This window comes from Nipponia nippon, unplaced genomic scaffold (assembly GCF_047370975.1).
Source record: "Nipponia nippon isolate SJK-2023a ecotype South Korea unplaced genomic scaffold, ASM4737097v1 scaffold_32, whole genome shotgun sequence".
Classification (NCBI taxonomy): Eukaryota; Metazoa; Chordata; class Aves; order Pelecaniformes; family Threskiornithidae; genus Nipponia; species Nipponia nippon.
The window spans coordinates 5,908,982-5,936,929 of record NW_028262350.1 but is presented as its reverse complement, the minus strand read 5'-3'; the positions used below and the strand labels follow the sequence as shown (position 1 = coordinate 5,936,929).

General features: G+C 48.5%; 1 protein-coding gene across 4 annotated transcripts; it reads right to left on the bottom strand.

The window, feature by feature from the left end:
• Nucleotides 1–36: 36 nt before the first annotated feature.
• On the bottom strand, nucleotides 37–27,948 carry GJC1 (gap junction protein gamma 1). 4 transcript variants are annotated; one of them, XM_087770165.1, is made up of 4 exons: nucleotides 27,930–27,948; nucleotides 6,375–6,488; nucleotides 4,531–4,606; nucleotides 37–4,397 (listed from the first exon to the last, which is right to left on the bottom strand). In XM_087770165.1, the coding sequence occupies exon 4, from the start codon at nucleotides 4,376–4,378 to the stop codon at nucleotides 3,197–3,199; it is 1,182 nt and encodes a 393-aa protein (XP_087626291.1). In that variant the 5' UTR covers nucleotides 4,379–4,397; nucleotides 4,531–4,606; nucleotides 6,375–6,488; nucleotides 27,930–27,948; the 3' UTR covers nucleotides 37–3,196. The 4 variants fall into 4 exon arrangements, with proteins under 4 accessions (XP_087626291.1, XP_087626288.1, XP_087626289.1 ...); XM_087770162.1 differs by lacking the exon at nucleotides 27,930–27,948 and adding an exon at nucleotides 27,640–27,753; XM_087770163.1 differs by lacking the exon at nucleotides 27,930–27,948 and adding an exon at nucleotides 25,384–25,552.

The window sequence follows — 27,948 nt, the reverse complement described above, 5'->3', positions numbered from 1 at the left end:
GTCACTGAAGAGCAATCCATATGCAGGAAGGCACAGTTCATTTCCAACCGACTCTTTTATTACACTAAACAAGGTCAAATATATAAAAAATTCCAAGTTGTGGCTCTAAGACAAATCATTAAAATATCCCTCTCCCTCCCTCACATACTCGGAACATATTCTCCTGCTGGAAAAAAGCAGCCATCTCACTCAGACTGGAGTAATCCACTGGATTTAATAGTGGTTTGGTTTTTTTTCCCCCAAACTGCTTCCAAAACCAGAGAATGACAAGACAAACCCAAGTCATGTTCAGTATTTTCTGTCCAAAAGTCTCTTCTGAACGTTTATTTCGGAATGGCCTACATTAAGCCAAAGCAAGAGAGCATTTTAAAGTAATGCACGTATCGTTTCTTCAGAAGGAAAAATCAAGCCCAATACTTTGAAACTGAATACAGTCACAGACATCAATGTTTGGAGCTTTAACAGATCCTCTACTAATAACAAACACTCAGTTTCAAAGAAAATGCGCACTTTATACACCATTAAAACAAACGAACAGTAATAGAAACAGCTCCGTTACTTTGCATTTTCAGAATGAATCCAGCACTGGGATTGGGATATTCTCTACACTAACGGGAGGATTTACTGGGGTGGCCAAAGCTCACCGGCCGGACCCGAGGCAGTCGGCTGAAGCGGGCAACGGCTGCGGTTGTTAACCGGGAAGGGCTAACACAGACGACGCACGAAGCGGCTGTCGGGAACCAACTCTGGTTTAAGCCATTAATATGAAATCGCTGCCGTTTGCGTAGAGAGCAGCAAGGGGAAAGGATTTTCACTTCGTGCCATTGGGCTGGTGAAAGGCTGTTCCGACACCACCGCACGGGGTTAAGAGCAGCGTAACCCTTTTGGGAAGCTGAAAAGAACCACCCCAGCGGCGGGGATAATGAGTGGACTGTAGCCACGAATCCATGTTTATCTCCAGGCTCCAAATGTTTTTCCCTAGTCCTTTCAGACAACGTGTTTTCCACCCAGCTTCTCCAGCACCCTCCCAGCTTTCTGCTGGCAAAGCCTCTCTGCCCATCTTTCTGCTGGCAAAGCCTCTCTGCCCATCGTCAGGCAGCGTGCTTCTCTTCAGACTCCTGTTTAATTAGAGGAGCACTATTAATAAACCCCCTCTCACCCCACACCGCTAGTCCCGTCTCACTGCCTAGCTGTGCCTGCCCGCAAGCCCTCCTGAGCTTTTAAAACTGCTACGTACCGACGGTGTGACTTTACTTCAAGACATCGCCCCGAAACTTTTCTGCACAAAATTCAGAGGTTGCTCCTTTCCCGGCGCAGCGGCCAGGCATCGCTGCTAAACAAAAAGCAAGTTCGCTTCCAGCCGTCCCTGCTGGAGGTGAACTGGAGACGCTCTCGCTGGCCTCGCACGGAGGGCTGCAGCGGCTCTGGGCACGCTTACGCCTCTCCAAAGCAGAGCTGAAAGATAGCTGGGATCTACAGCCGGACTGCCTGGTGTCCCAGAGCGAAAACAGACTGAAAACAACTCAGCAAAATACCTATTTTCAGCAAGTGCTTGGGCAGAGGATAACTCCAAGCATGTGCTCGTATGCCCTCAGTTTAAATTTAACGTAAAGCTTACACTTCGATGTTCTGCGGGACAGGAACGCAGGACGGGTTTACCTGTGTCCTCCACGGAGCCTCTTCTCAATCCTGTTCCTGACCAGGCTGTAGCGAGGGCGCTAAGGACTGAGGTAGCCTCGGAACAGAACAGTCCCCCTTGAAACGGGCCCCCAAAATATATTAAAACGCATGAAAACCTAACAAAAAAAAGAGAGCGGAGCAAGGTCCTGGATACCTTATAAATAGTAGCAAAAAGCATACACATTTATCAGCATCTCTCAAACATTAATGCGCATCCTTGCCAAAAAGGCACCGCCAAAGGCAGTAAATACCGCATTCTCCTTTTTCTAATTATAAATTCAAGTTTAATGCCAAAACCACAGAATGCCAAATCTGACTGGCCTCTCAAGCAGAAATCTAAGTTACACGTATTGCTCTGTCTGAACTAAATTCCTCGGACATAATGGAAGGAAGAGGGCTCTGGAATAAGGCAATATCACTGATATTCGGAAAGGGCTTTGTAAAAACTCTTACAGACAGCTCGTGTGTCCTGGCTGGGGGGAGGAAGGTTCTTCCTCGAGTGAAATGCACGGAGAAACAAAATCACCGTGACTCCATCCAACCGGATTACTTCGGAAAAGACAGAAATCTTATCCAAAAAGTATCCTACCAACTTCATGCCCTTGGGGAGCGGGTGGTTACGTAACAACAGACCTCAAAACCGTCCCTTTCCACAGACATCACATAAATATGTGGGATTACTGAATCTAGTCATTTCTGTTTACTTTTTTTTTGGATGTTTTACAAGAGTTCGAAGCCTCTCTTCCCTCCTGTTGCATAAAGCTCGCAGGGAGGCCGGCGCCCTCTCTGCGTTACGGCTGGCACTCTTGCTCCGAACACAAGTACTCTCACACACGTACGTTTTTCCTGTAATTTTCCACAGGGCAAAAAAACCCTGTAGCGCCTAACAGCTATAGTATGACACTTCCATTTTATACATAGCACATCATTTTTGTAAAAGACAGAGTCAAGAGCGCCATTAACAGATGTTTTCCCAATCTTTCACGGCTCTGCTGCTCGGTGACTGGCACCCGCGGGCTGCCTGGATAACCGGAGGCTCCTCTGTGCTGTGTGCGTGTTCAAGGCACTTTTGAAACGCAGCATAGAAAGTTTTACGTTTAAAACAAGGAAGAACAACGACGAAACTGCGGACCACGGTAATAAACCTAGCAAAATGCTAACAGCTACCCATTGCTTTCTCCTCGTTAATATAAAACAGTGTAACATCAGAGATCCAGTGTACAAATACAAAAAATTGTGCATAATAAATGTACTATAATACTGTACTTACAGCATAAACCGTTCAATGAGAATGATTTAAATATACCTATTTGTCTCCTGACTTGGAAGACAGAAGAATAAAGTTCTATAATCCTAGAATATGCGTATAAACCCTTTCTGAGAGGTTGAATCACTAGCCAACGGTATCCCTGAAAATAAGCAGAGTCAAATATTTACGTAATGGAAGCCATTATTCAAGGGGTTGCTGGTTATGATAAACTAGGAGAAAAAACACAATATATCAACTCAGGCAACATTAAATCCAGACAGAGTTCTTCCCATCTCCTGACTTGCTACTGGCGCTGCTTTTGTTTGAGCCTGCTTTGGATTTCTTCTCTCTGGAACTGCCGGGATTGTTTTGGTTGTTGTAAGCCTGGATGGCGAGGTCCAGGCGCTCCTGAGCCACTTTAATTTCCCTCTGCAGATTTTCCAGGTCGGCAGGAATGTTTTCTTCATTGCTTCCATACTGCTGTTCCTGAGCTATATTGGCTTTGTTCTGTTTGTAGGCCATTTTGGCGTTGGACAGTTCAGTATATTGCATTTGCTCTGGCTTGACCGCGATGTTATAGCCAGGAGGAGCAGATGGCGTATTCCAAGTAAAAGGGTAATTGTAAGTGCCGGAGTCTTCCAGCTCTTTTCTCTTGTTGTTCAACGTGTCCCGGATTGTGCCGAATCCCAAATGGACCATCTCCCAGACATTCAAAAGTAAACACATGCAACTCACCCCATACATTATCAGCAGGAAAATGGTCTTTTCGGTTGGCCTTGAAATGAAACAATCTATCTTGTGCGGGCACGGCTTCCTGCTGCACACAAATACGGGGCTGACCTCAAAGCCATACAAAAAATACTGACCCACGAGAAAGCCGATTTCAAACGTAGTCCTCGCCAGAAGCTGCAGCACGTAAATTTTCATGAGTCCATCTTCACGGATTCGCCGCCTGCCGTCATGCTTAGCTTTGGCAGGGGCCTGCTGCTCTTTATTCTCCCGTTCGCTCTCCAGCTCTATTTCGGGGTACATCATCGGGTCTTCCTCATGGTCCTCCTCAGCTTCCTCTAGGCCACGGTGTTGTTTCCAGCGCATGGAAAAGCTTTTGCTTCTGATTCTTCTGTCGGCTTCGCTGTGTTCCACCATCCGGGCAATTTTATGAATTGCGTAGCCTAAATACATCACAGATGGAGTGGCAACAAGAATGATCTGAAAGACCCAAAACCTCACATGCGAAAGAGGAGCGAAAGCATCGTAACAAACATTCTCGCAGCCAGGCTGCTCCGTGTTGCACACAAACTTGCTTTGCTCATCGTAATAAATGGATTCTCCTCCCACAGCAGTGAGGACAATCCGAAACACGATCAACACCGTCAGCCAGATTTTGCCAACAAAGGTGGAGTGGTTGTGGATCTCCTCTAACAGACGGGTCAGAAAACTCCAACTCATGGTGGTCAAGTAATTTTACCTAAAAAACAAACAAAACCCCCAAATATTTATGAGTTTATCAGCTTGAGCCTAAGCGGTGCAAACATTCAACCAAGAGAGTCAGAAAACTCAAGGATTGTACAACCAGCACACAACCACATTCGCAGCATCACCTGTTACCGGGAAATTCCAGCTGCCAGAATTTGCTTGAAGATCCTATGTCTCCTCCGCAGGCTTTTGAGAAGTCCGCTACAAAAAAAAGCAGCGGTTAACTGCCATTTCACAAACAAAACGTGCTCCCAAAGCTACTCCCGAGCAGAAGAAAAAGACGCGGCTGCTCTGGATTTCGAATGTTAATAAAAACATTTACACTTGAGGCTGAAGTCTCCAAAACACAGTGGATGGAAAGCTAAGCTCCTGTGAAATTTTATGGGCGCTGCTGGCTACGTCCCGCCGGTAACAGGAAGATTTATTTTAACCGCACAGAGGCGGCCAAGCCTTGTTAAAGCCTGAGCTAGTGATCTCGGCCTCGACCACAGCCCACGGAGAGGAACTGTTCTCTCCACGGGGCAATGCCAGTTGTCTTCAGACAGAAATGAATCACCCAGGCCAAACCTGAGAAACAGGCAACCGCTTTATCTGTGATTTAAAGACAGGACCGACCTGAGTGACCCGAGCGGTGCTGCCCTGCAGGTCTAGGCTAGAGACAGGGTCTGACCTAAGGAACATCTGACTTCTAACCTGGTGCTCCAACTGTTCTATGGATTTGGGTTTGGTCCCTTAGGGAGGCTAAAAATCTCCCTTCCAGGGCCAGAAAAGACTTTAGTATGTATTCCGCAGTGTTTTTTGGGAGAGTAGAAGGCAAATCTAGTTAAAAAAAGTTATCTGTCAAAAATTTTAAGAGATATTAGATAGAAATCAATATAAATTTGCAATCATAACAGTAAAAAAACCATCAGTGGAAACTCACAGCTGGTGACACTGTGAAGTATCAGAATGAACGAAACCTAGCGACGTTACAGGCCCACCTGGAGCTCTAAGTGGTAAAACCGGTAAAATATTGACCACAGGAAGAACTGTTTGACGTTGTTATAGCACGGGACAAGACAACTTTCAGTCCTCCGATGATGTCAAACATCAGTTTGTCAAACATTATTAATAGAAATTTTTACATCAGAACAGCATTCAGTGGAAGATCCTAAAACCAGAATTGGACCAATCTCTGGCACTCTGATCTTAAAACTGATTTATTCTTAACCTGGAGAAATTCCAGGAAACTGGAAGAAAACTAGTATTTGCAACTATTCAACTTCTTCCACACAACTACAGAGTTGTTCACAGGCAAAATAATGAAATTTGAGGGGATGCAATCAACACAGAATTAAAGGATATAAATGTAATCCCCTTCTGGTGAAATTCAATGTTTCATTGAAAAGGCAACAGCACAGACACAACGCAGATGGGCTGTGCGGGACATTTGATTTATTACTTCATGACAGCGTAAGAAAAAAATAGTGCAAGAGAGTATTAAAAAAGCCCACATTAAGTGGATTAAAAGTAACAAAGATCTTGACAAATGATTCCCACGTTAGAACCAAGAGCAACTGCATGTCCTTACAGCAAGTTCTGCAAAGACCAGAACAGGCCGGGCTGTATTCTCCCCAGATTCGACCAGAAAATGGCTGCTGACAAAATCTGCAAATGGCACAGAAGTTTGCAGGCTGACAGAGATGAGAGTTATCAGTGATGCAGAAAACCACAGATTGCTCGAGAGGCTGAGGCCACGGAAACAAAACCACCGCTTTAACCAAGCTTAGTGCAAAGACATGCAGCTACATGTCTTTTTTTTGAAGTCTTTTTAAAAGAGAGAGCAGTTACTCTGGGCTTCAATTAACAGGGAGGGCAGCAAGGATCCTAACGGGTGAGCATCTCAGTGAGAGCGGGCGATACAGCAGAGATGATCAATGCAATCCTTGGCTGTGTCACATGCAAAGAGGAGCAAGGAGGGTGATCTTACCTCCTTGTTAGCAAGACAGCACTCAATGCCTGTGTCTGCATCCTTCAAACGTTGCTTAAACACCAGAGAGTGAATATATTAGTCTCGAAACCAGCTGAAGAACAGGGAAGATGCCTAAAAGTGAGAGATTGAGAGAGTTCAATTTGTTTAGCTGGGAAACATGGGAAAAAACCAAAGGATTACTGGTCAATTACTTAATCTAGCTGCTGTCAATTGAGCATGCAACCAATCCAAGGCTTACAACCAACTCTCTTCTTTTTATGCAACCATGCTACCATTATGCTGTGGACAGAACTGGCTGAAAAAACACATTTTTAAGAGGAAAAAAGACCCGAGGGTTCCAGTCCCAGTGCAGCACCTTACTGCAGCAGGTGGCTTCACGCTCTGAACCCCCACTTCAGAACGGCACCCGAGCACAGCTGTGCAGCCCCGCGTTCTGCATTACAGCCAGCAGGGAGACAGCGCTGCAGGCACCCGCACGTTCGGCACTTCCCAGCGGCTCACTCAGATTAGGAGTCAAAATGGGTGGTAGATGGAGTCCAGGGGTGCTCTATGCACCTGACGAGTCTCCAATATGCCCAACGGAAAAGGCAAGCGAAACCCCCATCTGACCTGGGGATTCCAGAGGTAAGAGCCACGACACCCACGTTCACACCAAGGTGCGCTGCCAATCTAGTCACCAAGCACGGGTGTGTAACGGGACATACGTGTTGCTAGCTGACATGTCGGTATTCGTCAATTAAAAATGAGACAAAACCCAGATGAGTTTAAGAAGGGGTTCCTTTGCGCTCACTGAAAATGTTAGGGCCAAACCCTTTTCTAAAAGTAAACTACAGGGTCAATTTGAAATTAGTTAAATACTGTTGCCAGTGTAAATTTGGAACAAAAGCAGGAGCTAGCCTTTACGTTTTCAGACACTGTCAATGTTTATTTATCAGCGGTTAACAACAGAGAAGTTTGAAATTAGTGCTGGTTTCAATGAGAGAGGGGACACTGAATCTCTACTTTTAGACGAGCTGCTACCTCGACATCTAATGAATTCTTTTGAGGTATTTATCAGCTTTTCAAGGTGCGTTTCCTATCTGCAGACCACACACCTGCAGCTGGCTCATATCGTACCTCACCAGCTCTAAAGAGGAAGACGTGGGTGGATCACACCTCGGCTCCCTCAGCCGTGGTGCCGAGCCGTCGCCGTCGCTCAGAGCGGGAGAGCTGGGCCCACCCCAGAACCTGCTTCAGGAGAAAGATGGGGATTCACGTCCTGGATGCCACTGCTGACGTACATGACCAGCGTGACAAACCTACATATAGACGTTGACGACACAGACTTGTACATTTAGGTTAACCACAGCCTTCCGACGCGGAAGACGGCGTTATCAGCCGTGCGTTTAATAACCAAGACTTCTGTTGATTAGAGTTCTGGCTGCGGAGAGGTGATGTTGCTGAAGAGCTCTGATTCTCTTCAACAAGAAAGCATCACTCATTCTAAATTTAGTTTTAGTCCAGAGCAGAGCTACTGACGCCAATATGGGAGAATCCACCAGCAAGCAAAGAACTTCTTTGTCTTTAAGGAAATGTTTGGTTCAAGTGAAATGGCCTGTCATTAAACCTTCTTTGACTGGAAACGTTCAGCCCATCCAAATTAAACATAATACAAAAGCAAAAAGTTCCAGGCAGAATTACGGCATTTGAAATGGTGGCATCCTTCAGTTTCGTGGGATCGGCCAAGGTTAGGGACTACACGTTTCTGCCTTTACAACACATGAACTGCAGGACCCAGATATATTGCAGTAACCTTCACCTAACGTACACTTAGCGTCTCCCCGATTTGTTGTTCTGGCAACATTGAAGTCAGTAATTTTCCATTGTTTGAAATAAAAGTCTATGGACACTGACGCGGATCTGAAAAAGGCAAAATGTCAGCAATTTCAGCTAATTTAAGTCATGCCAGAAAATGCATTTGAGAGAGACTTTCATTCCTTGTATTTGTCATCAGTTCATTCCAGCACTTCCAGCGGAGGAGGCTCCTCAGCACCGGCAGGATATACGATGCAAATAACACAACGCTTATCTCTGACAGCAAGCTGGCTCCTGTGAGTTAAAAGTTTTGCAGACGCTGACATCCAGAAAGAATAAAGAAGAATTTGGAGCAGGAATTTGGGGAAAAAAAAAAAATCAGCTTTAGGTTAAGAGATTCACTGCAGGAAATCTCTTGAGTTATTTTAACACGGTTGGTGTTTACGTACAGACACAGACAGTGAACGGCCTCTCGTGCGTGGAGCTTCCCCTGCCCAGCCCATGTGTGGGTTTGAATATGAATTTAAACACAGGATTAATTTAATCGTGTTTCAGCTTTCTCATCTATCTGTGGTGGCCTCCCGCCAGTCAGGGAGGGAAGAACTGCACCTCGGAGGAGCAGTTTACTGTAGCAACCTTAAAATCCTGCCCTCGGATGAGACAGTTGAAGTGTGGCAGGGCTGGACAGTGGGACAAGAATGGAGGGAGCTGGAACCGCGGTGACTCTGCTGAAACTCTCCCAGCAATGCCTCCGTACCCCTGAGACGTATGGCACCTATACGGTAGTGCAGCATGCCACAGCTAAGTTTTAAGAACAGCCTTACTGCTGGCTGTCGAATCCCAAACACCTTTGGAATGTACGATACCAGGACTCATTTCACGTCATTCCATCGACGACATCGGCAGTGGGACTGAGTGCACCCGCAGCGAGTCTGTGGGTGACACCAAGCTGAGGGGCGCAACTGCTACGCCCAAGGGAAGGGATGCTGTCCAGAGCCCAGACAGGCTGGAGGAGCGGGCCCGTGTGAAACTCCTGACCTTCAACAAGGCCAAGTGCAAGGTCCTGCACCTGGGCTGGGGCAGTCCTCAACATCAGCACAGGCTGGGGGATGGACGGACGGACGGACGGACGGATGGATGGAGAGCAGCCCTGAGGAGAAGGACTTGGGGATAGTGGCGGATGAAAAGCTGGACATAAGCCGGCAATGTGCGCTCGCAGCCCAGAAAGCCAAGCGTCTCCTGGGCTGCATCAAAAGCAGCGTGGCCAGCAGGGCAAGGGAGGGGATGCTCCCCCTCTGCTCCGCTCTCGTGAGGCCCCCCTGGAGCCCTGCCTCCACTCTGGGGTCCCCAGCGCAGGACAGACACGGACCGGTCAGAGCGGGTCCAGAGGAGGCGACGGAAATGGTCCGAGGGCTGGGACAGCTCTGCTGTGGCGAGAGGCTGAGGGCGTTGGGGTTGCTCAGCCTGGAGAAGAGGAGGCTCCGGGGAGACCTCATTGCAGCCTTGCAGTACTTAAAGGGGGCCTACAAGTAAGAGAGAGATTTTTTTTGTACCAGGGCCTGTAGTGACAGGACAAGGGGCACCGGTTTTAACCTGACAGAGGGCAGGCTTAGATGGGACATAAGGAAGAAATGTTTTGTGACGAGGGTGGTGAGGCACTGGCACAGGCTGCCCAGAGAAGCTGTGGCTGCCGCATCCCTGGAAGTGTCCAAGGCCAGGTTGGACGGGGCTTTGAGCAACCTGATCCGGTGAGAGAAGTCCCTGGCCCTGGCCGTGGTTGGACTGGGTGATCTGTCAAGGTTCCCTCCGACACAAACCACCCTGTGACTCTGACTCTGGCTGGAAGGACTCCACAGCCCACCTCTCCACCACAGCTGACCAACAGCGCTGCGAAGGCACAGGCCGACCCACCCTTCCCAGTGCAGCTCAGCTGGGACCCCCTCCCCTGGCCGAGGCCACACGCGGCTACGGGCTTCAGCTCCCAGCCGAGTTTTCCCTGGAGCAGAGGCGAAGCGCAGCGCAGGAGCGCACCTTCCAGCCCCAAGACCCAGCTCCCAGAGGGGAACAGGGAGCTGAAGCTCTCGGGTCTCTCTGAATTTCAGCAGTTCACCAGCAGCTCCCCAGACAAGGTTTGTCTTAAACAGCATCTGTGGGAGAAAGATTTTGTAGCCAAAAGGCAGTTATTAAGGGGAATATATTTACAGGAAGACTTTTTTTCCCTTAAAATATGTCCTCCCATGTCATGCTAATGAAATCTGATTAATTTATTAATGATATATTTGTTTCGTTTTGTTTTTAAGCAGTTTAAAAAAGATGTGCGCTGAGCAGAAAAAAAATTCAAAAATAAATGCATGGCAATTCTGTTGATAATCAGAAGAGGTTTCATGCTGCATGAAAGTAAAATTGGGCCCACAGGCTAATTAAAATAGGATTTGAATTAGGCTGAATGAATAATCAGCATTATTCATTCAAAACTCATTTACATTGAAATGTAAGAAATTGCATGATTTACAATTATTTTTGAGGAAGCACAGGGGTCCTTTTTTTTTTTTTTTTTTAACCTCAAAAATGAGTAAGACTTTACTGTTCAAGAGAGGAGAAAGTCGCAGCCAGACCCAGCACCGGCAAGGTACAAGCACACCGCAGATCCTGCTGCATACTGCACTGATGCCACCTGCCTTCCTGACCTGAGCAGGATTCCAGCGTCCGTCCTCCCAGCCGCCACGAGGGGAAGGACACGGGGATCTTCCTGGGATAAGAGAATTCACTGCTACCAACCTTCCATCGTTCATGACCAAGTGGGTTCAGAAGCGCTTACAGCACTGTGCAGCTGAAAAAAGAAAACAACTGCACTGAATTTTATTTTTAAATCTATATTACAGACTATTTGGGAGTGAAAAGGCTGGGACTTTTTGGACAACACACAGTGCTTTTTCAAGTAAATGCTCGGTCGTCTGGCAATTCTCACGAGGCAAAAAGCAGAGAATGGTTTTGAAAAAGCCACAGCATCAATGTCAATTTGGAAATAATTTCTGAACGGTGCCTTCAAATCCCAGGCATGCTAACAAGGTTCTGCTGATCCCCAGACCAATCCCCTCAAGTCTAAAAAACCCCTTGTTGAATTATGAGACCGCGGATCCTATGCAGGATATAAATAGAACACTAAAATATGGGGAAGAGGTAGAGATATAATAAGATTCTTGTGCTGTCAAAAAAATAAAGATGTCAGTGATGTATCTTTTTGAAAATCAACATACGCATACCCACCCGAGCATTCAGCTTAAAGATAAACTGGAATTTGCAGATAAGACATGAAACTCCAGTAGCCTCAGCATGCCCTCTAGGTAACGCTGACATGGAAAGCCAAGTGACAATTTTAGCAACACTCCCCCACAGTGACACAATTCAAATGAAATCGCGACATGTTTCGTGCTGGCCCAAACTAACATTTACTTCACCTAGAGCAACCACGCTCCTCCCGGAGCAGCGTTTGCAGGACAGACAGCCCAGAGCACACGAGACCCCGACTTTGGAAGAGCAGGAGCCGTCGGGACAGCCCGTGCACCCTGGGCTGCAGCACAAGGCCATGACGAGCTGCAAGCCTGACTCGAGTTCATGTGAGAGCGGAAGCCTGCAGTGACAACAGGCTTCATCGAAAATGGAGGCTGAGCTGTAGAGTCTCTGTTATCCCACGAGATTTTTGGAGACATGTTTTGGAGTCTGTGTCAGCCTGAGTGCCTTCATACACGCTCAGCATTCAGCGTCCCTTCCGAGGTGTACCAGCTCGAAGATCGGTACAGCGAGCTCCCGAATCTGGCATTTCTGTAGCGACTCGGGACAGAGCTGTCAGATGCTTAGCAAACCTGAGCCAGCTGCTCGTCAGATCTGTCCTACAGACTTAGGGTATCAAGAAACAGAAGCAAGCCCCAGGTGATGCTTGCACTGTGGTGATGTGAAATGTAATAATGGAGAAAATAACCCGGTCAGCAGATTACACGGCGAGACGCGGTGCGCTGTTTGACAGGCTTTGCAATGAAACGCTTGATCCTCGAGGCAACAAGCCACAGTCAAACCGACACGGCATCGCGCCAAACCTTGGTCGTACCAGCACAGTACCGGGACTGAAGCTTGCAGCGCGAGCAGCCCCTCTCCCTTCACAGCTCGTGCATTCGGAATAACCCAACCCAGGAGGAGCTGCCACACTGGAGCTCAAAAACAACCCGGGAGTTCACTGTGCCTGAGCTCTCCAGAGCATTCCCTCTCTGTCTCACGCATCTCTCTTTTCTAGTCTCACACACCTCAAAGCATTTCTCTACAATATAGTTTAACCCTGCTAAGCCCAGATGGTTTTGAGTAGCTCCTACGTGAACTGGCCTCATACAGCGTTGGCAGGTGCAGCACAACTCACCAACCCGGGCCCTGCCCTGCCCCGCCCCTGGCCTCAGCATTGCCACACTTGCTCCTCACTACGTAGGAGCCCGTAACGTACAGCAAAACTCTTTCCCCTGTGTAATTTAGTTGGATGATGAAAACAAGGAAACAAGGGTAGGTAAAGGGCAATTTCATTTGCGAAGAGTTTGAATCTGAAGCTCAAGCCATACCAGAGAAAACGCCCCACACTGCTGGTTTGAGATCAAGGCCAAGTGTCTAACGAAAACCTGAGCTCTCAGATTGCCGGCCCAGGCTGTCTGTAGACAACGTGGGCAGGGACTTCGATTCGTACCCTTAAAATCCAAAGATCAGGAGGGTATTCTCAAGAAAGACTGTTCCTACCAACTGAAATGACCAACAGACTGGCTGAGCATGGTCTCAGTATGGATTCATAGACTCACAGAATCCCAGGTTGGAAGGGACCTCAAGGATCATCTGGTCCAACCTTTCCAGCACAGTCTAGACGAGATGGCCCAGCACCACGTCCAGCTGAGTCTTAAATGTGTCCAGTGTAGCAGAGTCAACCACTTCCCTGGGGAGATTATTCCAATGGTTGACTGTTCTCATTGTGAAAAATTTTCCTCTCGTGCCCAGTCGGAATCTCCCTGGGAATAACTTGTACCCATTAAGCCTTGTCCTCACAAAGGGAGGTCAGAAAACACTCCCGACTGGGAGCTGTCAATTCCCTTTATTACACACCAAGTGGATCCTGCAGGCTTTTCCACGAGATGATCACATATGTACAGCACTCATCTCCCAAATACCAGGAGCTGCTCCCGAACTAGATATCCATTTGCTAAGACACCAGGTGCTCCTTAGCTCAGGGCTACTAAACCCTGGTTCAGACACATGAAGCATTACCGCTTGCCAAAATACTTCAGAGATCAAACACACCAAATGTCCAACAAGCCCGATGCTGCGACAGCTTATTTGTAAGCGACAGAACCACCCATTTACTTCAGTCATTTATATTTTGAAGATGCTTAACCTCTAGGTTCCCTTACACCCATATGCATTACCCTAAGAAATGTATAATATTCTGCCAACTGGTAGTTTTAACTACCAATTCTACCTCCCAAGGCAGGGTCAACTAGAGCAGGTTGGCAGGTCCATGTCCAGCCGGGTTTTAAATACCTCCGAGGATGGAGACTCCACAAGTTCTCTGGGCAACCTGTTCCTTCATCTGACCACGCTCACAGTAAAGAGCTTTTCTTATATTTCAGTGGAATTGCCTGTGTTTCAATCTGTGCCCGTCACCATTCCCTGGGTACCACTGGGAAGAGTCTGGGACACCAGCAGCAAAGCAATTTTTCCTGTAAGAATGAAGGTAATAGAGGGGAAACAAGCTCCAGGGACTGGAAATACGCTGGCCAGTGATACTGCGACCCAAGATCCTTCCCATTCACAGTGCGGGACGACTGCCCAAAAAAACCACAGACTGCTGCTGTGCAGTCACCCCGACATGCCCTGTGCGGTTCCACTAGCATTGGCATGATATAAACACAATACTTTATTAAAATATTAAAAATATTGTACTGTTGACTACCACACCTGTGTTCTCAGCTGTTATTTTAACAAATACAGGCAGTGGCAGGGTAAAGACGGAAAAAACGCAGTGGTGATAATGACAAAAGGCAGGTACCAAGTGACCAACACCCCTCCCAACTGACAGAGCATGACGGACGGCGGGGCTGAGGTTCCTGCACACACCTACCCACAAATCCCACAGTCAGCTCATTTCAGGACGCGCTCGCCAGCTTGTGAGCAACGGAGGGAAAGGAACTGCAGGACGGCGTCCCGCTTCAAACTCCGCAACAGCACCTGTGCGGGCAGGCCCGGCACCGTCACGCAGGGCTGCACCCGGAGAGAGGCAGGGGAAGAGCAGAGCCCAGGTGAAGCAAAACGACTGGTGCACTCAAAGGAAATGGGAGCGCGATGCCCCACCTGATGCTTCAGACCGACAGACAGGCACTTCCACACCAAGACCTAGAGCACTGCAGCAAGAAAAGAAGGAACAATCGTATTTTCCCAGACGGACCCGAAAGGTCTCTGGTCCAAACTGAAGAACACACAAGTACCATTGTGTGTTACACCCACAGCAAAGCCACCGGGGAACATGTGCCGCTGGAGAGCAACAGCCTTGGTATGGGCTAGGGCATTCCTGCGCTCACCTGGGTCCCTCCACCTCTCTCGCAGCGAGGTCTGGGCAAGGCCATCTTCACTCGCATACCGTTTCAGTCAGGCATCAGAGAGATTTCTCTGTCTTGACGTGATTAGCGATTCGAATAACCACAACACCCCTTTAACTACTCCTGATTCCACTGCAGCCAACAGCACCACGGCATTTCCCCATCGGGCTCCTCCTATGCGCTCAGAGGGATGAGTGTCAAAAGAAAATGACACTCTCGAGGCAGCTGACCCAAATATCACTCTCACGGCCATTTCAGGAAAGGAGAGAGAAGCCAAAAGAGAGCAATTCTGTCGGCTCCTGTACGTCAAACGGCTCTCATTCGGCTGAGCTGGATACAATCGAATGGGGATAAACACCTAATTCATGCACCACCATATTACAACAGTCAAAAGAAACTATGATAGCGTTTGCCTCATAGATAAGCCTCAAAAACAAGTGTGAGTGGCTTGTAAATAAGGCAGATACCACATACACGGTCTGCCACAAGGTCCCCAGTCACCCATTCTGCAACATTTAACGATGGCAGTTGTTTCACTGTGACCCAAATTAAAAAACATTTTTCTTTCCCAGCTCTGTCATCTGGTCTAGCACAAGATGCCGCCTCACCCTACAATGGTACCAAATCCATCTAACGTTTTCTTCAACAGCAGCTTTGCGACGAAGCTGGACAGAGAAGGAAGGATGTTCAGAAGGCAGACGAGGACATTGCAGTGGACATTGCAAACCCTCACCGCCAACTGCTTTACAAGACACCCAGCACTTGGAATAGCTCTACTATTCAGTCAGGACTTTCCACTTGCTGAGATACAGAGGACTGGAAAGCTTTGCAGAGCTCTGTGACTTTACAGAACTGTACGTCTCCGTAGGTGGAGGGCACTAAAGTCAGGAGGATGGTAGCCAGCCAGGCCAGAAGGCCATCTTCTCACCGTTGGTCACCTATACACCACAACAATCCAAGAGGATGGTGTTGGGAACACCTACAGCCAAGGACGGAACGACAGCGCCTCACCATCAAAGCCACCCTCTGCAGCGACGCAGCGCCTGGCGCACACACAGCTGCGCGCGCAGAGGGCAGATGCTCCTTCCAGCGCCGTGCGGAGAGCGAGGGGTCCAACGAGATAGCAGCAAAAACACAAGCTTCCAGGCAAGCTCGCGTGCTCTCCTGCCAAATACCGGCCTGCTGCTTCAGCTTCTCTCAAGTGCTACTGAAGTGCAGAAATAATTGAAGAGTCTCATTTCAGTGCATCGGTTTGAAGTACCATTTGTTTTGAGAAAAGGAGTGTAGTAAATCAGAGAAGACTGCTATACTGGTATTAAGATTTTACTCCAGCTTGAGTTCAACAGGAGTCTTAACAGCTTTATTTTGCCAAAGATAAAATTTAGAATACACACATAAATTCACTAAGTGAATTAGTTGTTGAAAAAAAATTATTTCCTGTAGTGAAATAAGAAACCTCAAATTGTCATTTTCTGAAAGACTTGGAATACTATCCTAGACCCCCTTGGGAAGAGACTTGAAGCACTCGCTGATCGAACTCCCTACGCTCCATCACACCAGATGGGAGAACACGCGTACCAACTGGTTTTTTTCTTTCTGAGAATAGCCGCAAATAAGTTCTAGTTTATGAGAGGAAGCTGGAAGCCCTTTTCCCACCGTGCCTCGTGCCAGAGAAGGGCGCACTTCACCAAGCACAAAGCAGCAGGCAGGTCATTTTTTGCCACCTGACTGCTCTACACGGCCATAGATTTTATCAGACTTATTATCAACACAGATTATGAAAATGAGCAGCAAATTGAAGGCAGATTAGCCTCCCAAATGCATGGAAACTGCTTAAGCCAGGCATGTGACTTGATATGAGAGTGCCAATGGGGCGAGGCTATGGTATATCCAGCTTTTTGGTCCTGCTGGAGATGGAAAAAAGCACATGGAGATACTACAGGCTCAACTGTGGGCAACGTGACAGTGCCAAGCTTCCCCCAGTTTCTTATTTCCAAGCTTTCAAGATTTTAGGAGGGTGGTCACATCTTGATACAACCTCAGTAGTCACCGAATGAACTTCGTGCTGGTTCTGTGCATGCCCTCTTCAAGCTCCAAGCAGGAGACAGCAGATCACCACCATTCAGCAAGACCACAGAGAAATCATGACTCGCTGTCTTAACGCAAAGTGGGCGTCAGTGCAAACAGGATTAGAAAGCACTGGCCAGGTCAGCGGTCTGGCCTTAAAAGATCTTACTTAGAAAAATATCTAGTACACCAAAGATTGTAAAAAACCTTACTTTTCTTACAACTAAAAGAAGGCAAGACGAGCATAGAACAACAGAACCTGTACTAACAAGAGTCTCCTGGCGGCCTCTGCAGTCTTTGGATGACCCGGTTCAATCCCAAGTCTGGCTAAGGCCATGATGCAAGTTTGGATACGAGTAATTTCCCATCTGCATTACCAGAATAAAACATTCACAGGAAAATAAGAAGTAGAGACAAAAAACATTAACACACTAGATTGCATTCATCACTAAAGCAGACACAGCCTTACCAGACCACCTAGCCCATATTCAAAGATCTATCACCAACAACGCCAGCTGTCGCTTCACCCGTTCTCTGAAGGGTTCAATCCCTGGTATGCGCAAGGGGCCCAACCATTTTCTAATGCGGAGGTGAGGAGGTCTGCTTGCAAAAATATTCTTAACGCAAAGGATATTTGAGCATCTGCTGTATCGCACCTCCTCATTCACGCAAAGAAAAGGGGGATTAGCTGCAAGGAAGGTAATTCCTCATAGGGAACCACTGATTATTTGGTGGATTCCCTCATGAAGGCAACTCATACCTACGCTGCCAAGTTCACAGAATCACAGGGTGGTTTGTGTCGGAGGGGACCTTGACAGATCACCCAGTCCAACCACGGCCAGGGCCAGGGACATCTCTCACCGGATCAGGTTGCTCAAAGCCCCGTCCAACCTGGCCTTGGACACTTCCAGGGATGCGGCAGCCACAGCTTCTCTGGGCAGCCTGTGCCAGTGCCTCACCACCCTCGTCACAAAACATTTCTTCCTTATGTCCCATCTAAGCCTGCCCTCTGTCAGGTTAAAACCGGTGCCCCTTGTCCTGTCACTACAGGCCCTGGTACAAAAAAAATCTCTCTCTTACTTGTAGGCCCCCTTTAAGTACTGCAAGGCTGCAATGAGGTCTCCCCGGAGCCTCCTCTTCTCCAGGCTGAGCAACCCCAACGCCCTCAGCCTCTCGCCACAGCAGAGCTGTCCCAGCCCTCGGACCATTTCCGTCGCCTCCTCTGGACCCGCTCTGACCGGTCCGTGTCTGTCCTGCGCTGGGGACCCCAGAGTGGAGGCAGGGCTCCAGGGGGGCCTCACGAGAGCGGAGCAGAGGGGCAGCATCCCCTCCCTTGCCCTGCTGGCCACGCTGCTGGCTTCTGTCCTATGACTAAAACAGCTTCTCCCCCATCACTTTGTTACCACTTCAGACACCCATCCGCATCTTGAGGGAGCCTCCCTGCAGAAAGCCACCACCAGGAACAGGTTCATTTCTTCATGCTACTAAGAGAGATGACAATGCCACACAGGAAAAATGACATGACTTCTTTAGACACTTACTCACAGTACAAGAAACAGAGCCAGCCTCCTCGCCAGCCCCATTCCACCAGGGACTCTCTGGGAAACTGGCTCACGCTGAAGCAAGTGGAGAGAAGGTTACAGAATGAAGAGCCAAAAGGAAGAGTACCGAGTGGGGGGGACCGGGTGGCATCCACCAGAGGCGCTAACAGAGCCCAGAGCTGGAACAGCCGACCTGGTTACAGCCTTTCTTAAAATCGCCTTGGTACGTGGAGGCAAGAGCGATGCCAACTCTGTAAGGCAAGGGTGGCGAAGAAAATTCTGGTAAACTGCAGGCCTCCAAACCCGACACTCCTACAGGACTTAGAGAACATTAAACAGACTGGAATTAGTGGGCAATTGATCTATCTGTATAAATACGATATACTAGGGAAAAAAATCAGTGTGGCTTCTGTAAAGGGACTCCCAGCCTCACAAAAGGCTCCAGACTACCTGGATTTTTAAAATCTGCAAGCCTCTCTCTTCAAAGGCTCCTTGTAGGGACACCAAAAGGCCACAGTGGAAAAGGGACTGTCCCTGCACGGATAAACAACTGGGTGAAAGATAACAAAGAGTGGGAGTACAGAGTCATTTCCTGTGCGGGAGGGGGGTCGGAGCAGAGCTTCACAGGGAGAGAGGCTGGGACCTGTGCCGGACCAGGACACTGAGGAAAATGCAACAGGGAGGTGGGGTGGGATGTGACCAAGGGTCCTGATGATAATATTCAAGGCAAGGAAGATAAGCAATCATGAAGAACGGCAGAAGGACCTTAAACTCTAAGTAACCTGGGTAATAAAATGGCAGATGGAATTCCATGCAGATAACGCGATGCATACATTGAATAAAAAAAAAAAAAAAAATCTCAGTTTCACACTAAAAAGAGATGTGCCCTAAGATGGCCTCATCAAGCAGGAGATCTTGGGGCTGGCAGGCTGCTCCATGAAAGCTCCGGTGCCGCTCAGCACGGCCCGGAAAGCCAACAGCATTTTACCGGTGTTAGAGAAGGATGAGCGCACGAACAGCGGACACTGCTGTGTCACCCTGAGCACCCGTGGTTCACCCGCATCCCGGCCGTGGTGTACAGCTCTGGTCACTCTCACCATTCCTCGTCACGGAAATAGAGAGGAAGAGAAAGAGCTTCGGAGAAGAGGTATGGACTGGCTGGTGTAGGAAGAACAGTGGAAAAACAAGAAGGCTGGAGGGGGAGGAAGAGAGAAGGGAGCTGTAAAATCTGGAGTAACCTGGAGAAGGAAAGCCCCTGAAAAACGGAAAGAAAGAGACAGTGCTTCACACAAGGAGTAAATCTCTAGGCAGAAAGCGGTCAGAATGTGACAGGGGTTTCACACGCGCTTCTCCTGCGCTTTTGCTGCAGCCTCCGCTTGAGCCAGCGTCAGAGGCAGGACTCCGGACAAGGCAGACGCTCAGTCTGATCCAGTGCGGCTGTTCTAAAGGAGCCAGGAGCGAGCGTCTCCCCAGGGGGCTGCAGGAAGAGCGCGTTAAGGAATCATCTGAAAGAGAGGCGCTAGAAGAAGCCAAAAGGGAAAAAAATTGGTATCTCAGGTCATTAATCATTGACAAGTTACAGCTGATTGGTATTCAGTATTTACTTGTCGGACAAACCTCACACAATCAGCACACTTGAAGGGCAGCAACGATTTGTCTCTATCGATAACTCTCCAGCACAATCCTCCAGGGAATCGGATTTTGTAGACATCCAGATCGATAAGGTTTTGCCACAGATTGCAGAGAGCAAGAGCAGGCTGAGGAATACAAATCAAGCTGAGTATTGCCACAGAGGTGGACATTTCAAGTAAGCAGTCCCAAAGGAGTGAAGACTTTACATGAACCAAGGAATAAAGATCATTTCCATACGGCTACATGGAAGACCACTGTGTACTTCCCCCCAAACACTTCAGTTTTATTTCATTTCTTTAATATCCCAGGAATCACAGTTTCCACTATGAAAATTCTTCTGCTTTTAAAAACAGTTTAACTAAGTATTTGAATGTCGGCTAAGTCATTCTTCTGTAATTAAAATCTAGTCATTTCTCAACTACTTAAAAATGTTTACCGTGAAAATCAGGAGATTTTTAGATTTTTAGGAGGAGATGCTGCATGCAAGACAGCACACCTGCAAGACACACATTAAGAACCTTAATTATTTTATTTTTACGCCATTTAAAAAAGTATTAGCACTGGGGCCAGCCCCATGTGCACAGTCTACCACCCAGCCCCTTGCCTGCCTACAGACATTTCTCTAACCTCATGCCCCTGGATCAGGCAGCGTTACTCATCAGCTGTGTAAGAGAGCAAGGCTTCCAGGAGCTAACGAGGAGTCAGAAACTCACCCTCAAGGTAGCATGGAAACCATCTACACACAAGAAACACATCACCCTTCCAGGCTCTCTACTATTTTAAGCACGAGAGAGATACAGATCTGTACAGACGATGACTTGTTATACACGAGTCCGGCATGGCCGCACCGCTCACGAGTGTCCAACACCGGGATGTCACCGCGAGCAGGAGTCAGCACACCCTGAGCCACAAGCACCATCGGTCATCCCGCGAGCCATGTATTCCCAAGGCGGACCACAGCTATCCTTACGTTTGACCCCGGCATCATTTTCCCACATTCCTTCACCAGTTTAGCTCGATCAGAAAAGCAAAGTGGAAACAACTGGCTCCGATGTGCTGCATTTTTTGGGAGGGCTTTGGGGATTTTTAGAAGAGAGGAAGCGCTGTGCGCAGCTACCTGCAAGGCCAATAAAACCACCCTGGGAACGCGGATTAACGGCTGAGCGGAACACCCCAACGGGTGCTCAAAGGAAAATAATAAAATGCAATTGTCAGCCACCTCTCCAGCACCACCGAATACAGCATTTGTACTCAAAAGAACGGTAGGCACAATCTGCTGGTCATCCATATGTATGTCTTCTCCTAGTACTTCCACAGTATCTTAAATGAGGTCAGGCACACACACTCAGAATTGTTTTCTGACAAATTGGTAACTAAAAAGGTGGAACTAATATCTGAAGAGCCGAAAGCTGGTATCATGTCCTTATTTAGGCAAAAAAGCTGGCTGACTCCAGTGATTTTCATGTAAGCAAGGTAATCAGGAGAAATCCTTCACTCCTGTGTAAAAATGTAAATCCCAGGTCAGTGAGTCATTTCAGTGCATGCCTAATGTAAAGCTTGAAAGAAATCCTGCTAATAACCAGGCTGCTTGCATCTTCACAGTTAGGCACGGGCTTAAGTACCCGGATGATCTGAAAATACCCGATAGCCCCCGGAAAAGAGACTAAACCAGACTGGTTCGTGAATTAATCACAGTGGTATGAACACAACTGCTAATATTAAACTGGGGGGGGGGGGGGGGGGGGCGGGCAGAACGTACACGCGCGCGTCTGTGTGTGTGTGTGTGTGTGTTGAAGCATCTGTTCAAGTTTAGGCATATAAACCATTTTTCAGTCCAATGACTCCATAGGGAAATGCCTCATACATCAGCTCATCTGACTCAATTTTTCCATCACATTTCCCTTATTACACTTTTGTCCATAAATACACTATTCATTTTTTCTAAATATAGCTTTTTATTCATAGGGTCAGAAAACCTCATAACTCGCGTTATTACTTGAGGCCCTGAGTTCTTCTTTGAAATGTAATCATTAAGGAATTATTAACCAATATTGAGGTATGAAACTAAGTTATCTACGTTGGCAGAAGGAAAAGGGATTTCTTTTTGCTACAGTATTTACCATTCTCAGTATTTCCTTCACCAGAAAATACCTCGTAACGTCATAACACTGCCGTATGTCAATTTAGCCCACAGCGCACCCGGGAACTTTCACCTTCAATCTTTGTTTTACACAAAAGAAAGCCAAGTTTTTAAAAATCCCAACCAGATCTTCCAGACAGTCCACAATTTGGGGAGAACCATGCGTCACTGCCCAAGCAGTGATAACGATTCATATTTATGTTATGAGGAGGTCAGAAAAGGAAACCTAACATTGCTGCCTTCCCCTCCAAGGAGCATTTTGAAGATAAATTCTTTTTTGTGGCTTTTTACAGAACGCAAACGGCCTACCAAAACCATGACGAAGAATGGCCAGTGAATAGATAATTTAGACATTTAAAAAGCATGGAGTTTTTTCAGAGGCAGAATTTAGACATTGAGCAATACTGAACATAGCAAGTGAAATGTGATTTAATAGGATTTGACCATTATTAACCACAGCTTGAGTCAAACACAGCACAAGTACAGGACAGTGGAATTCCACTCCTGCTGCTCACGGGAAGTGCAAAGACCAGCTGGAAAGCCTGATAATGATGCAGAGTTCTGCAATAAAATATGCATTCACAAAGCACGGCCAACAGGATGGTTTCCCCGCACGGAGGCGGCAGTGCAGCCGCCCTCGAGGGGCTGACCGGGCTGTGGCCCAGGGATCGGTTTTTGGAGGCGCATCGCTAAGTCAGCGAGTCTTCCTCTGTGCTGGGCAGGGATGCTAGGGAGGATCACGTTTCCCCATGCAGGTCAGCAGTGTTAAAGCCAGCGCAGGCATCAGGAGAAGGGGAATGTATGAAAAGTAGGAAATATTGATAATAAATAATAATAAAATAATAAATATTATAAATAGAACAATCAAGTTATATTTATAATTTATAATAGATTTATAAAATATATTTATAAAATTATAAATAATAAATAATGTACTTCCTATTAACCGGATTAAAAATAAATAAATCTGGAGCACAAATTCCATAAGGGACTTTGTTGAATGGCAGCACAAAAAACAAAAGCTGGAAACAGGGTGGGAAGAAAGGATCACCTTCCCTCCTAATGAGACAGCAGCGCCCATCCTCTTGGGCCGCAGAGCGGCCAGACAACAAAGGGGTCCATTATCTGCCCAGGGTTTTACTCCAACTGTTTAACGATCGGTGTCCAAGTTTGTGCCGCTATCCAGGGAATCCTGTCTGAGCAATAAGGCGAAGGCATAAATGAGGTACCTGCCGCAACTCGCTCTGTGTTGCTGAGGTTTGAAAAAGAGATGGGGAAAATCTGATGTGGCGTTAGGAAAGAGCCACAAAATTGCCTCCCTCTGCCTGGCTCGACGCTAACAGTGAGGCTACAGACTGATTTCATGACTCTTCTCAGCCACGCGACCCCTCGCAGGTAGTAATGATCGCAAGGGGAACGCTGGCAAATCACCAAAATTCAACCTGCTGAGCACAGCCTGCCTGGGTTCCCCTGTTCCCGGCTCACACCTACCCTGTTGTGCTTCAGCAGCTCTCGGTTGACAGCCCGCTAGGATGTAAGGAGTCCTTACCCTCCAGCATTGCGGCTTGGTCAAAAAAGAAGCGTCAGTCGCACTGCGAGCGCCTGATGGCTCCAGCTCCCCCAGAAGTACCCAAGGCACAGGAGCTTCAGTAACCCCGTCCATAACATCCCCAACCCAGGCGCTTTCAGGATTAAACAACTCCTGACAGTGTGTTTCTAGGTTGCTCTGTTGCTCCTGAGTGGCTGAATTACACCTAGGTACAACTGCAGGGACTACAAGAAGTGCACTGGACCTCATCCTTTGCTTGGCAAAAAGTGATGTTTTAGGAGAGTTTGGGGTTTTTTTTTGGACTCTCAGAAGTTGCTGGCAGTCAGTAAATCACTAAATCAACAATCTGTGCGTTAAAATTCACCGCAAACTCTCCATCAGCAATGAGATTTCACAGCTTATAAGAATTCTGCTCTTGAATGTTGCCCTTGTCAGCTATAAAACTGTACAAAGCCAGAAAAGACCTTTTAAGATAAAAGTTTCACCTAAGCAACACAATTCCCAAACCAATTACCTTTTGAACCACAGAAAATTCTTCAGAAAAAACTGTGTCTATAATTAAAACTCTTCAGTACGTACTAAAACCTTTGCTAAATTCTTAAAATGGGTCTAAGCTTGCCTAGCACCTGATCACTGCCTTGCTACACCTCCGTCCTCACCAACGCGCTCATAAACTGTTAATGAGTTTTCTTTTAACCTTCCCTCTGTTCAGAGACGGACGGACGGCAGGAAGCCCTCGCTGTCAGCACGTTTCCGACCCTTTCGGGGCTCTTCTCTAACTCCTTCAAAGCGAGCCACCGTGCTCTCAGTCTGTGACCCCGACTTTTCAGTTATTTACTGGTATTTGCACCACTTGCAAGTTATCTGTGATGAGCTGGACGTTTGGTTAGAAGTAACGGGCAAAAATAACGAAGGGCTAAGAACAGGTACCAATGGCACCCATCTAGAAAACAGGTATTTCACGAGAATTCCTCATTTATAACCACGCATTCAGACCTGTGACTTGCTTTAAAAAAAAAAAAAAACCAAAAAACTTAATGTTGCTGCATCAATTAAGAAAACTTAGTTTTTAAAATGAAAACCTTGTCTATTAGCAATAATTCAGTGGTCCACTGCATCAGTGATAGTACAAACTCACAATTTTAGTGTTAAAAGCACTAAAGGTAGCCACATTGATAAGGGTACAGCCAGTCATCAAGATTTTTTTAGTAACTTCTCACGATTTCAACTGATCTGGAACTTGATAAAGCCAGTTTTAAAAGCCACTGCAAGGATGAGAGAAGCCGGGTGATGAACCCAAGCAGCCACAACAGCAGCCAAATGCATTTTCAACACAGTTGAAAAATCGGAGACGGTCTTGTAAAACAAGTTTCACGTGATCTGAAACACAAACCTTCAAACGTAGGTCAAAGCGTCCTAACGTACGTTCCTTGTTGCGTTCTGCCCCATCCGTTGCCATTTCAATTCAGAAATGTCAGTCAAGTTACCATTTTTTGAGAAACGCACTGCAAAGGGATCGTTTTCTTCCAAAGAGCCACCGAAATACTCCCAGGGCAGACGCCCCTGCTCGTTCAACTGACGAGCGCACGCAGCCACCCGCTCTCAGCACGCCATCCACCCCAGCTCACCTGAGCTTTTGCTCCGAGCCCCCAAACCCCCTTACCTCGCCTCCTCCTCGGCCGCAGACATGGTCAGAAGCCCCTGGCCATAAAGGATCCCTGGCCACACTGTCGCACGGGAAATCCCTGCAGTCCAACTACTCTACCCCATCTTTAATCGTCAGGACCATCTACTCATTAGGAGCTTTACTGCTGACCAGAGAGAAGAGAAGGACGGACGCCAAGCAGCCTGCGCATTCGTCAGATACAGAAAATATGTAACGGTTCACCCCACCCACCGCCAAGCCCTCCGGATCCGCTTCAGTCACCAGCACGACGCGAGGGGGAAAACAAACATCATCCCCTCCTGCCTTTTTAGAACTGCAGAAATGCTGGAGTTAATTTTAGGATTGCTGGAAATACAGGACTTTCAGCTGTTTGCAGTCATATGGGGAGAATAAGGAACAGCACGATAAGGCTCAAATTATCTGTGTGTTTGTATATTCTTTTTTTTTTTAAAATTCTTACATATCCCACCTCATAGAAGGGAGCTCACTCGTCCTCCCGGGAAAGCACAAGCATAACTTTAGAATATACCTGGAAAGAATCAAAAATGCAGAGAAGGGCACCTTTCATTTTCCTAATCACAAGTCTTGACAGAAAACAACAGCTTTGCCCTTTTAAATGGCCTGAAGAAGGGTGGTTTTTGGCAACTGGACTGATGGCTGGTTTGCTGAACATCACCGTGAAACAGATTTCTAACAGCAAGGGACAGACTTTTTTTCTACCAATTATCCTTGACTTACAGTGGGCAGAAGACATGGAAATAATAATAATAATAATAATCGTCTGTCAAATACAAGGTTTTTGTTCTTCCTCTTATTTCTAAACACTAACTAAATACGCAATGAAAAAGCTGAACCCGGTAATACCAACTGTTGCTCAAGAATCCATACTGGACATCCATGCCCTAGTTAAAGCTCTGTGCACTATCTCCTATTTGTAATCAATTTGACGGTGGAACAAAATTAGCGCTTCCATGGGAAGCAAGGTCGCAATGGCCAGAAAAGAGTCAGAACTAATTCCTACCAGTAGAAAAGAGAACTGGCTAAAAAAAATCCAGTAAAAATAACTGTACAAATGTCATTCTTGTGAAATTTTATGACAACGGGTGAAAGTTAGGCCCAAAACTTTCATTATTCGATACAGGGGGCGGATTTTTCTCCTCGTGCCCTGCATTCAGATCGAGCGCAGAGAAACGTCAAACCGCACGGCTGTAGCCCCAGACAGCTCGGGACAGGGTTAACCCAGGCTGTCAACAGCATGAGGAACATTTATCCGGCCAAGGAGAGCAAGGAGCTACTGATTTCTTAGCTTGTGTTGGTGCTACAACAGCGTCTGCTGCCGTGGACTGAACGCTGAGGGATCTGCCCAGCGCCGTCCTGCCAGGCTGAGGAGTTGGGATGGCAGAGCCGGCTTGGTGAGGAGACAGTCGGTGTCTCTTAGAGTAAAAAAAATACCTGTTACTTGCAACTAAGATCAGCATCACAGGAGAAAGCAACATTTACCACTGAAGGTGGTAAAAACACCTCGCAGGCTGTGTACTACCAGCACCCTTCTCTCTAACGCCAGAAAGCTGCGAGGAGGGTTTGCTCCTCTTCACTTGGGAGAGACGCACTGGAAACGCCCGGCCCGGGAAGGCGCCTCCCGGCAGCGGGACCCGCGGCGCGCCCGCCCTCCAGCGCCCGCCGGGGAAGCTCGGAGGGACAAAAGCCGACGGCGCCAGCGGCGGGCAAGCAGCGGGGATCCCGCGGGAGCCGCCGGGCTCCGGAGGCGCGACCGGCACCTCGCAACGGCGGCGGAGGGCGCGGCGGCTCCCCTCGGGCTCCCGGCTCCCCTCAGCCCCGCGGCTCGGTCCCCTCACAGCCCGCGGCTCCCCTCGGGCTCCCGGCTCCCCTCAGCCCCGCGGCTCGGTCCCCTCGCAGCCCGCGGCTCCCCTCGGGCTCCCGCCTCCCCTCAGGCCGCCGGGGCTCGGTCCCCTCAGAGCTCCCGGCTCCACTCGGGCTCCCGCCTCCCCTCAGAGCGCCCCGCTCCCCTCAGCCTCCCGCCTCCCCTCAGCCCGCCGGGACTCCGTCCCCTCAGCCCCTCGCCTCCCCTCAGCCGGCCGCGGCTCGGTCCCCTCAGTCTCTCCCGCCTCCCCTCAAAGCGCCCCGCTCCCCTCAGCCCCCCGGCTCCCCGCCGCCCCGCGGCCGCTCAGTCTCTCCCGCCTCCCCTCCGCCCCGCGGCCCCCTCAGAGCCGCCCCTTCCCCTTCCCCACTCACGCCGCCGTCCCGCGCGGCTCCAGCCCATGGCGGCGGCGGGGCCCCTCGGCCGCCCACTCCCGCCGCCGCGGCGGGGCCCGCCGAGCCCGGGCGGAGGGCGCGGGGCGCATGCGCGGAGCCCCCTCTCCCCGTGAGCCCACCCGCGGCCGCTGCGCGGGAGGCTCCGCGCGTGGGAGGCCCGGAGATGGCGGCGGTGGGGGCGGCGGGGCGGCCCGGGAGCTCCTGTGGGGGCTGGGGTGGGGCAGAGGGACACGCGTGGCAGCAGCAACGGCCTCGGGGACCAGGGTCACCTCCGGAACAGGACGGGGA